Source organism: Rhinatrema bivittatum, chromosome 5, assembly GCF_901001135.1.
Source record: "Rhinatrema bivittatum chromosome 5, aRhiBiv1.1, whole genome shotgun sequence".
In the NCBI taxonomy this organism is placed as follows: Eukaryota; Metazoa; Chordata; class Amphibia; order Gymnophiona; family Rhinatrematidae; genus Rhinatrema; species Rhinatrema bivittatum.
This window is the reverse complement of record NC_042619.1, coordinates 46,374,237-46,386,454: the sequence shown is the minus strand read 5'-3', so window position 1 is coordinate 46,386,454 and position 12,218 is coordinate 46,374,237. Positions and strand designations below refer to the sequence as shown.

Below are 12,218 nucleotides of genomic sequence, written 5' to 3'. Positions count from 1 at the left end.
TACTCCACCTCTGAGATGCAGTAAAGTTTCCAGCACTAGCTAAGCCATGGTGCTGTGATGTCAGTGTGCTAGGGGCTAGATGTAGGAATGGATGTGATAAAGGAAAAGACTTGACACAATGTACAAAAAAAACCAAAAATGGCCTCTTCCATGAGAGAAGCAGTCCAGTGAAATGTGTTATAGATTCTTTAAACAGGCACCCACTCAAAAAAATAAGCAATTGAGCCCAAAACCAGATTGTAGCATTTATGGACCCTATGCTGAGCACACCGCTGCCAGCAGCTGCCATGGGGGATCGGGGGATCGGCGGTTCTCCATCTCCACCTTGAATGCAAAGCCCTGGGACGCAGGCACCCTCATAACTGGGATTACCGTCATAGGACAGTGCAAGCCAAAAGCTGATGCTTCCCCTCCCCATCCAAATTAGAATGTGCATTCAGCCTGTGCAGAACACACGTTAACTGGGTATCCACACATTTTAACTCCTGATGCATTAGCATAGCATTAGCTTACTGTATTGGGAGCTAAAAGAAAATGTAACCAATGCAGTAAACATATGCTATATTCATCAGATACTGTGTCATGATTTCTAAAACATATTTGTATTGTGTGTGTGAATTCCAAAAACAAATATAAGGCAAATAATCATATAAAGTGCTACTGTTCTAAGTATATAGAATAACTTTACAAAAAGGCACTCATGAAATAATTTAACAGAAAAAAAACCTACCAAACCATTTATATAGAGAGAATATTTTCTATTTATTACTAACAGGATTACTCAAATAACTTATACATAAATTAGATAAAAGCAACAATTTTGCATTACAAATACCTAGGTGAGTGTCTAGTAAAATCTAGCATTCTATCAATGAGGCTTCCCAAAGTATACTTCCAATAATTTGTTTTACAAAAAAATATCTAAACATAACCTCCATGATGTGCAGGTACTGTTCCCAACAAAGAGGTTCCCTTCAAGGGCATTTATAAAAAGTCTTTCAGTTATCCAAAAGGCAGATGATTCAGCTTCTGGGATAATCCCCTCAAAGTTCTTTCAAAAATATCCAGAAATGTAATTGATACAGCATCTGAGATAAACCCCCTTCAATATGGGTGTTGTCCTTTCTCAGATCGATTCTCCCTGACAAAGGTCTTCGTTTTGCCAAAATGGCTTCCTCAGGGGGAAGGAACAAAGTGGACTAGAGAGCAAAATCAAAAATCAAATAGAAAAGCTGGTCCCTAAAAGGTTACTTCTACAATCTTATATAGATCGGCACTTACATTATCACATAAAAAGAAGCTTGTATCATGTTCTCATCTCAATGTAATGATGATAAATGCTTTGATTAAACTCACAACTTAAACTAGGAAAAATAATAAGGAAAACTTTTAATATCTTAAACCAGGGCTCATAAGAACATAAAAAATTGCCATGCTGGGTCAGACAAAGGGTCCATCAAGCCCAGCATCCTGTTTCCAGTAGAGGCCAAACCAGGCTACAAGAACCTGGCAAGTACCCAAACACTAAGAAGATCCCATGCTACTGATGCTAGCAATACTAGATGCCGTTCCCTAAGTCAACTTGATGAATAGCAGTTAATGGACTTCTCATCCAAGAACTTATCCAAACCTTTTTCAAACCCAGCTACACTAACTGCACTAACACATCCTCTGGCAACAAATTCCAGAGCTTAATTGTGTGTTGAGAGAAAACGAATTTTCTCTGATTAGTCTTAAATGTTATTGCTAACTTCATGGAGTGCCCCCTAGTTCTTCTATTATCCGAAAGTGTAAATAACCAATTCACATCTACTCGATCAAGACCTCTCATGATTTTAAAGACCTCAGCCGTCTCTTCTCCAAACTGAATATCCGTAACCTCTTCAGCCTTTCCTCATAGGGGAGATGTTCCATCACCTTTACCATTTTGGTCACCCTTCTCTATACCTTCTCCATTACAACTTTATCTTTTTTGAGATGCAGCGATCAGAATTGTACACAGTATTCATGGTGTGGTCTCACCATGGAGCAATACAGAGGCATTATGACATTTTCCATTTTATTCATCATTCTCTTTCTAATAATTCCCAACATTCTGTTTGCTTTTTTGACTGCCATAGCACACTGAATCGACGATTTCAATGTGTTATCCACTATGATGCCTAAATCTTTTTTTCTGGGTGGTAGCTCCTAATATGGAACCTAACATCTTCCCTATATGCAACACCTTGCACTTGTCCACATTAAATTTCATCTGCCAATGCAATGTATCACAATCTGCTTATGATTTAAATACTCTGAATAATTTATCATCTGCAAATTTGATAACCTCACTCGTCATATTCCTTTCCAGATCCAAGTACAGATCCTTGAGGCACTCCACTGTTTACCTTTTTCCACTGAGAAAATTTAATTCTATTCTCTGTTTCCTGTCTTTTAACCATTTTGTATTCCACGAAAGGACATCGCCTCCTATTCCATGACTTTTTAGTTTTCTTAGAAGCCTCTCATGAGGAACTTTGTCAAATGCCTTCTGAAAATCCAAATACATTACATCTACCGGTTCACCTTTATCCAACATGTTTATTAACCCCTCAAAAAAATGAAGCAGATTTGTGAGGCAAGGCTTCCCTTGGGTAAATCCATGCTGACTGTGCTCCATTAAACCATGTCTTTCTTTATGCTCTGTGATTTTGATCTTTAGAATAGTTTCCACTATTTTTCCGGCACTGAAGTCAGGCTCACTGGTCTATAGTTTCTCGGATCGCCCTTGGAGCCCTTTTTAAATATTGAGGTTACATTGGCCACTCTCCAGTCAGCAGGTTTTAAAAATACTTGAGATTTTAGGGGCAATGCTAACTGCACAGAGCTTACCTCAGTCTTCCACCATCTATTTTCAATAACAAGGTATCAAAATGAATATATATGCTGATGAAATCCTGGTGGTATTTAAATACCACTTCCAAACAGCTGATGAGGAGCCATGCTGTCAAAATATGAGGCTAAATCACAGGTAACATGAATCAATACTAAAGATTTTTAGTTTTTTATTTTAAGAGCAGTAAACAAAAGAAAAGCTAGAGGAAGACAAATTCCTGTAAGATATTGGGAATGTTTATTTATTTTTGTTAATGTATTTAAAGGAATTTCTAGTCCACCTTATTACCAGCCAAATTGTTCAAGGTGGAATGTATGCTGAATTCATAAAAATGCTTCCCATTCAACCACCGAGCTAAGCTCAGCTGGGGCAACTGTCTTCCAGGTCTAAATATATTATTGTTCCTGGCATTATAACTCTAATGAAATCTTATCCTCTCCTATGGAAGGTGAGACACTGTATTATGAAAAATTTTAGTTCATCGAGTGTATGTGCTGAATCAATCAAATATCTGCTATTGGAGCTTCAAATTTGCAAGTCCTAATAAAGCCTTTATGCTGAATTATGCACGTTTTTATTGAATGCTTCGTATACCCTATATATAATTTTGACAAGGGCATCCAATCGCATACACAACCTGAGATGTGCTGTAATCAAATGACCCTTCAGTGTGTGCTTAATAGGAAAAGAAGGGTGCTGAAATATTTGTACTGTAAGTACATCTACCTTATAAATGGGCTCTGACCGATGGCCCGCAAATGCTCAGTAGAGAGCAGCTCTACCGCTCATGCGCGGGCATGTCGGCCAGAGTTTGCCTGTTGACAAAAATGGCGCTGGGAGGACCCGTAGTAGCGGTGGCGGCGGTGGCGGTGAGAACCTGTAGCAGCAGCGGCGCACGCGTGCCATCCGAAGGGGTTGTGAATGAGCTGGGAGAGGAGGGGATTGGGATTGAGAGAGGGGAGTAACTTGATGGGAGAGGGAGGGAGGAGAGAGTGATGTGAGAAGGGAGTGGAAGGGAATACGGTGTGGGAGGAGCATGGGGGATGGGGGGGGAAGGGAGAGTGTGAAGGGAGAATGAGGGGGGGAGGGGAGTGGCAGGGAGATGAGGGGGGGGAGGAAAGGATATGAGGGGGGGAGAATTGAGGGGCTGTGGGCGGGAGACTGGGGGGGAAGGGAATGTGGGGGAGGGGAGGTGGAGGGGAATGAGGGGCGGGAGGGAGAAGAGGGGGAGGGGGGGGAGGTGGAGAGGGCGGGGAGGAAATGGCCGAAAATTATTTTTTAATGTAGCCGTTGTTACGGGCTTAACTGCTAGTTTCGATGATACTGTACAGTGGATGCACTTAAACTGACCATCGCGAGGGTTTTTGCTAAGGATCTGCGATAGTTGAATGTACAAAGTTTATATTAACGATTCTGACCCCATGTCCAATTGCAATACACAAGGTTATTTCTAAAGGTACGGTGCAATTCTAATACATGTCAGTGTTTTAAGATGATCTTCTGAATGGCATCTGATTTGCATGAAAATGGAATGACACACACTAGACAAACCATTCTGGGATGTTGTTGAGTCTGAAGTAGAAGGTCTTTATTGGCATACAAACAATGTTTAAACGCTTATTTAACTACTTTAGATGGATAGCCTCTATTGATAAATTTAATATGCATTTGCTGCACTTGTGTTTTATATTCTGTGACTGATTCAAACAGGCGTCTCACTCTTAAAAATTGACAACAGAAAAGTTAGTGCGAAGATTCTTTGGGTGGAAGCTGTGATAATGGAGAAGAGTATTTCGGTCCATTGTTTTGGTAAATATAGTGGTTGCCAATTTTGGTCCTTGCTTAAAAATTAGTATGTCAATAGAGGCTATCCATCTAAAGTAGTTAAATGGGTTTTTCAACGTAGTTTGTATGCCAATAGAGGCCTTCTACTTCAGATTCAACACCCTCCCGAAATGGATCGCCTCACTTGTGTCATTTCATTTTCATGCAAATCAGATGCCATTCAGAAGATCATCTTAAAACACTGGCATGTACTAGAATTGCAGAGTACCTTTAGAAAGAAACCAGGGTTTGCCTGTACACAGGGTTAGAATCTTTGAGATAAACTTGCATATTCACTATCAAGATCATCAGCAATGTCTCACCTTCTGCAGAGATGGAAATGTTTCATTACAATTACAATGCCAGGAACAATACTATATTTACACCTGGAAGACTATTGCCCCAGTTGGGCTTAACTCAGTGGTTGAATGGGAAGCAATTTTATAATCCATCTCACAGAAATTTTTCTTCCTTTAACTTTTCTTTTGTTTTACTGTTAGCATTCAAACAATTCATTTTCTTTAAACAATGCTCTTAACATAAAAAGATAAAAATTTTAATGGTGATTCACATTATCACTAATTCTGCCTCGTTCTGGTATTTTGACAGCATAGTTCCTCATCAGTTATTCAGAAGTAGTATTTAAATACCACCAGGATGTCATCAGCTCATATCCTCATTTTGATACCTTGTCATTGAAAATAGATGGTGGAAGGCTGAGGTAAGCTCTGTGCAGTTAGCGTTGCCCCCAATATCTCTAGCATTTTTAAACTTTGTTGACTTTCCATTTGAGTCCTGACACAGTATTGTATTATATTGATCCATGGTTTAAGATATTAAAAGTTCTCATTATTTTTTCCTAGTTTAAGTTGTGGATTAAATTAAAGCATTTATCATCATTACACTGAGATAAGAACATAATACAAGGCTCTTTTTATGCAATAATGTAAGTGCCGACCTATGTATGCTTGTAGATGAAACCTTTTAGGGAGACCACCATTTCTTAATATTCTTTTAGATTTTTAGAATAGTTGCTCTATGGTCCATCTTGTCCCTTCCCCCTGAGGAAGCCATTTTGTCAAAATGCAGATCTTTGTCAGGGAAAATTGATCTGAAAAAGGACAACACCCATATTGAAAGGGTTTATCTCAAATGCTCAGACAATTACATTTCTGGATATTTTTAAAAGACCTTTAAGGGGATTATCCCAGACGCTGAATCATCTACCTTTTGGATAACTTTGAATGGCTTTTTATATGTGCCCCCGAAGGGAACTCCTTTGTTGGGAACAATACCTGTACATTGGGGCTTTCTATGGATATTATATTTGGACATTTAAAGATGAGTTTTAAATGCCTAGCATGTGCCAAAATCGGGAGATGTGCACGCATGTAGGTATAAGCCGCCCACATGAACATAAGAAATTGCCATGCTGGTTCATACCCATCAAGCCCAGCATCCTGTTTCCAACAGAGGCCAAACCAGGCCACAAGAACCTGGCAATTACCCAAACCCCAAGAAGATCCCATGCTACTGATGCCATTAATAGCAGTGGCTATTAGCTAAGTCAACTTGATTAATAGCAGTTAATGGACTTCTCCTGCAAGAACTTATCCACGAGTGCGATGCATGAATATCTCACAACTGATGAGAAAGTGGGTGGGGTGTGTGCATTCCAGGGCGGAACCAAGAGATGTGAACACAAGTACCTACGTGCCGGGGCACACACCTGGGTTCAGTGCCACGTAACTTTACATCTGTTATGGATGAGGTGCAAGTGTCAATAAAACTATGTCCAGGCATCTCTGAGATGTTTGAGGGGCTCTGGTATAACAGGGGGGGGAGGAGGACCTAAGTCTAGACTAGACTAGGCGAACTGGTGGATGAGCTGATGAAACTGATCTTGGCGTGGACGCATGTCTGTTATAAAATGTTCGCACTTGTGTAGCTCAAAGTCAATTTTATATGGCTGCTTGTGCACATGAAAAATTAAGCGCACAGATAAGTACGCCTAGGCTATAAAATTGCCATATTTCTGGATGCGCAGTGATACACATGCATGAGTGCCCATTTGAAAGTTACTGTCCCTGGAATTTGTAATGCCTAATTGTTATTTTTATGTTTATTGTACCTAATTTATTTGAAAGCTATTTGAGTAATCTTTTTGGTAATAAATAGAAAATATTTTGTATACATAAACAGTTTATAGAAACATAGAAACATAGAAATGATGGCAGAAGAAGACCAGCCCATCCAGTCTGCCCAGCAAGCTATGCACTTTTTCTTTTTTTTTTTTTTTTTATTTCCCTCATACTTCTATTACTCTTGGCTCTTAGTAACCCTTTGGTTCCATTTCCCCTCCACCCCCCACCATTACTGTAGAGAGCAGTGTTGGAACTGCATCCAAGTGAATATCTACCATGGTTAGGGGTAGTTAGTATGATAGGTTTTTTTCTGTTAAACTAGTTCATGAGTGTGTTTTTGTAAAGTTATTATATATACATACATATGTGTATATATATATAGATGTGTATATATATATATATATATGCACAAAACAAAGTTTAATATTTAAAAATTAAGGGCCCGATTTTAAAATGCATTTACAGACTTAAAATTGAGTTTTACATGCGTAAATGCACTTTACTAGTATAAGTGGGCTTTTGAAAATTGCTATAATACATACCATTGAATTGTCCAAAGGATATTCATGCGCATAAATGACTTTTTAAACTTACTACAATAATATGTTACATTTACATGTTTTAACTGCTTTTACAGTTACCTCCGTTATGTCCAATTATTCAGTGTTTGAGGATCGTTCTGGGAAGCATTGTGGTGGGGACATACAGTAAATAATTGTTGAGTTTAATTATCAGGAATCTCAGGGGAAGGCCTATAGGCCTGAAAATTCATTGGGGTGGGGGTGGGGGTGAATACAGGGGAGAGGAGAAGCACAAGGCTAAAGCATCTAGGGAAGAGATTCTTAAACCTGTTCAGGGAGCCCCTAACCTGTCAGGTTTTCAGGATATCTGCGATGAATAAGGTTTGTGAGAGAAGGGTCAGGGCTGCATCAGGGCCTGTGAGTGCATGTGGGCTCACAGGCTCCATGCTGGCTATATTTCAAGTTGCTGCAGTTATTGTTGTTGCTGATGCTTCACAAAGATCTACAGCACTTCAGCCCAAGAAGTGTAGGAAGGAGGAGAGAGAAAGAAAGTTGGAGAGGGGTCTGCCATTGGGCAGTGAGTGAATGGGGGAGCCAAAGAAGGGAATGGGGGGGGGGGGGGGGGGGAGGAGAGAGAGAAGGTTTGCTTCTGCTGGAAAAAGTGTTGGGAGAGAGGGGTCTAGTGCTGCTGAGCAGGAGGTTGGAGGGTAGCGGGGTCTTAAGCGTGGTTAGGAGAGAGAGGGGGCTGCTGTGCAAGGGGTGGGTAGAGGAAAAAGCAAGAAATGCAAGGCAAAGACTGAAAGTGAGTGAAAGGCAGGGCAAGAAGTGGATGGGAAGAGAAAGAGGGGGATGCAGTAAAAGAGTGAGGAGAGAGAAGGGAGATGCATGGCATGGAGTGGAGGAAAGAGAACAGGGGATGTTGGACAAATAATGGGAGAAGAGAAAGAAGGGGATGCCGGACAGAAAGGGAGACAGAAGAGGTGCTTTGCTGGAGCTGCCACTACCAGGTGCATTTGTGCTTTTGCTGCCAAAGGAGAGAACGTTGTGCTGGATTAGCCACTGGTAAGTAGAAGGAAACGAGGGTGGGCGGGAAGAAGGCATAAATCTGAAAGCAGAGTTCCCTTGGATCGCTACTGGGAACAGGTGTAGGAGAAAACCACTTTTGTTTTGGGAGGAAAGATAACAATAGTGTGGGTGTATAGCTCCCCCATGTGGAAGAGCTTATTTGGCAAATTCCTCTGCTATAGAAAGCCATACCACCATTTCAGGGTGTGGATTTTAGATTTTTGGGGGTTTTTTTCCCCAGAGGCAGCACGTTTTGGCTGTCCTCTGCTATTTTCTGTGATTTTACTCTTAACTTCTCCTTGGAGACTTTTATTTTGGATATGGAAGTTTCTGTCCACCATCCCTATAGCATTTATATTTTTATGATGATTTATTTGTCCCAAATCCTTTGATCAGGACACACTGGTGGATCATAGTAGATCTGCAGGTAAGTCAAAAGTTAAAAATGCCATTAATAAAATCAGGATGATGATAATGTATTGGATGGGTGATGGATAAAACCACAATTCGTTTGGTTATTGAGGATGTACTTATAATATCATTCAACAAGTCATGATTTCATATGGAGCGATACAAAATCTAAATAAAGTCTTTTTTCTTTCTGCTTTTCTGTGTCACAAACAGGAGTTTGCTGACCATTCACTTTAGAAGTTAGATAACTGAAATGACTTTGCATGTTCATGTTCCCGAAACCCATTATATTTTTATGCCAGTAATTTTACTGGAGGGTTTCTGCTGCTGCCTGCACTGTGAAGGTTGCAATGGAGATCTGCCGCTTCACTTCTTCCCAGGCCTTCTTCTGGTCCGCTTTATTTTCAATATCAAACAAGGCATCATAGATCCCAGGGAAAGATTCTCCTGCATACTTGTTGTGGCTACTGGGAGCAAAGATGATGTGCCTGTGAATTAAAAATGATTTGACTCAGAACATACATCTTTATTTACTTATATCATTTTATAAGCAATAGCACTTGCTGAAGAGAGCATTTACGTGCATTCTGCTAGAAAGAGTTAAAGGCTTGCTTGTTTTTCATATTAATACATAGTAATAAACATGCTGATATGCAAAAGATTTAGGTATCTAATTTAGGGCCTGATTTATCAAGGTATTTTCCCATAGACACAGAATGGGAGAAAAGCCTTAGTAAACCAGGAAGTTAAATTGTAAAGAGCCTAGGTCTATCAAACTGAAAATTTTCCGTATCTGAGCTCCTAAATTTAGGCATCTATTTTTACTAGGTGGTTAAATTTAGACTACTAAAATGAGGATGAAGCTAGGAGTGGGGGTCAGGTCAGGAGAAGTTAGGTGCTCAGTGGTAATTTTCAGAGCTAGGCACCTAATTATGTATCCAAAGTTAGGGAACTGAATAGCAAACCTAAATTTAGTTGTCTCAGTTTTTGACATGTAAATACAGGATGCCTATTTTCAATAAAGTTAGGTGCTTAAGATTGTCAGAAAATAGATATTTTACTTAGGTCTAAATTTAGTGCCCAGCTTCTTTATGAAAATCAGCTTCCTAATAACAAAGTAAATGATGGCAGATAAAGACAAAAATTGTATATCCTTTCTGACCAGTTGAGATGCGTCCACTTTGGGTAGATGAGCATATAAATTCCCAAATGCAATTCAACACCAGCTCCCCACACCCCTTTACCTAACCTCTCAACCCTTGTATACTACTTCTCTCCATATCTGTCTCAAGCCTGCCCAAAATCTGCTACAGTGATGGCCTCCATCATTTCCACTTATTTATTATTTATTTCCACAATTTCTCTCCCGCTGATCCACCAGTCTCAACGGACTACAGTCAGCATATACAGTAAAACATAACAAAACTTTACATTACACAAAACATAAATATGCCTAAACAATTAAAATGCAACACTTGTAAGCCATTTCAGGCCTTGCCATCTTTAACTTTTCTTCTTGCAGGACCAATGCTTAAGCCAACATCCTGGGAGAGGGCAAGATGGCAGCATGAGAGAGGACCTGTGTATTGCTGTTCCTACACTGATGTTTCTATGTACCTCTGTTTTCCCGGAATGCCTTCCAAATACAAATGGAAGGTATAGCTTTTTCCTCCAGAAATCCCACACCTACATGGCCAGCATGTCCCATGTGTCTTCAATACCAGGGCCTGAAGGTCTCATAGTGACTTTTAACAAGGACGCATCCAAATCACTTGGGGGAGGTGGTTTCACTTGGTCTCCTGGATCAGAAACTCCCACCAGCTGACAGACATGACTTGATCTGCGGCACTGAAGAATGACGTCTCCATTGTGACCGAGGTGGAGGTGGCTAGCGAGGACTTGGTGTCTGTACAGCGTTGTTCCTTTTTGCTGTTAGAAGATGACAGGAGAGAATTACAATGTTCGTGCTCCCCCTTTTCCTTCAGTGGAAGATGCTGATGAATTGGCGGCTGGCATGAGTTCTCTATTGCTTCTTTCTATTCAGCAGGAACCTTGTTCTCCTTCTGGTGAACCTTTTGAGGTGGTGACCTTGGACTCTTTGTGGGAGTTGATGGCCAGCTTCGGGAAGTCCTTAAATGACCACAATTCTAAAATAGACCATCTATCAAATAGATTTGACCTATTGGTGACTAAACATGAAACCCAGATTTTTAATAATAACACCAAGGTCCTGGCTGTGGAATCGGATATGAGAGACATTCAGTCTTTTAATGCTTTTGTTGTGAGGGACCAAAATCCTTTGTCTAGGAGGATTGAATTCCTGGGAAATCATGCTAGACATTTGAACCTCTGAATATTAAATTTCCCAAAGGTTACGGGGGAATGGCCTTATTCTACTTTAAGGAAATATTTCTTAGAATTTCTTCATTTTGAATCCGATAGAATTCCTTTAGTTGACAGAATATTTTTTCTGCCAGCTTTTGCTCAAACCAATCCTTAGTTGTCTCAAAATGTGCAATTTTCCACTAATATGAATAATATAAATGGTTTCCTTGAGAGCCCAGGTTTAGAGATTATTGAACGTTGTACTTTATTTCCTTTGTTATTGAGCAGAATCTAAGTAATGTGATGAAAAAATACTTTAGAAATATTTCTTCATTGTTTTATGGGCAGGTGATGTGGATCTTTCCGGATTTAGCCCGAGTTACGCAAGAGAAAAGAAAAGGTTTTCTTGCTCTTAGGTAAGAAGTTGTCACCTTAGGATGTTCTTTCAAACTTAGATATCCTTGTAAATAAATGCCTCATCAGGTTTCAAAACAATTGAAGTCATTTTTGGACTCCAGTAACTTACTGACATCCTCTCCAGTGTCCAGTTAGATGTATATTTATGATCCAATAGTTATAATGTAGCTTCGTCTCTTGTTATACCAGTTTCCTGTTAACGTTTATTTCCTTACATCTCCCGTTTTTCTTTGACCTCTCCTTTTTGTTACGTAATTTTGTGTTTAGGGGTATCTGTATTTAAATATTTCTCGTGTTAAAGTTTTTGCCACTTTGTACTATTATGCTATAGATCCTCATGTGTTTCTTTATGTAAGGTTTGCACGCTTTGATTATTTTCAAAAAGCAATAAATATAAAATTGAAACACCCCCCCCCCCCCCCCCCGGCCCTCTTCTATGTCTTATTACCAACTTTTATAGTAATCCCTACAGACATCGAGGTTAGTGAGGCTGCTGGCAAAGATCAAGCCTCCCCGTGTTCATTGAAGATGGTGTTTTAACCACGGCCCCTCCATGCAGCTCACCCCCAACTTCCTGGCAGCCTGATGCTATTGCACCACTGCTTTTTAGGGCTCTGACTGCCACTCTGTGCA

The 12,218-nt window shown here is 40.0% G+C and overlaps 1 protein-coding gene across 2 annotated transcripts in view; it reads right to left on the bottom strand.

Annotated features, from left to right (window-relative positions):
* Positions 1–7,064: 7,064 nt before the first annotated feature.
* The window catches only part of LOC115091933 (putative N-acetylated-alpha-linked acidic dipeptidase), a 126,609-nt gene continuing 121,455 nt past the window's right edge, over positions 7,065–12,218 (bottom strand). Inside the window, exon 18 of one of the 2 annotated variants that reach the window (XM_029602296.1) lies at positions 7,065–9,331. In XM_029602296.1, coding sequence (XP_029458156.1) covers positions 9,151–9,331 — 181 coding nt within the window. In that variant the 3' untranslated portion in view covers positions 7,065–9,150. The remainder of the gene's footprint in view (positions 9,332–12,218) is intronic. The other variant, XM_029602295.1, reaches the window with a different exon arrangement.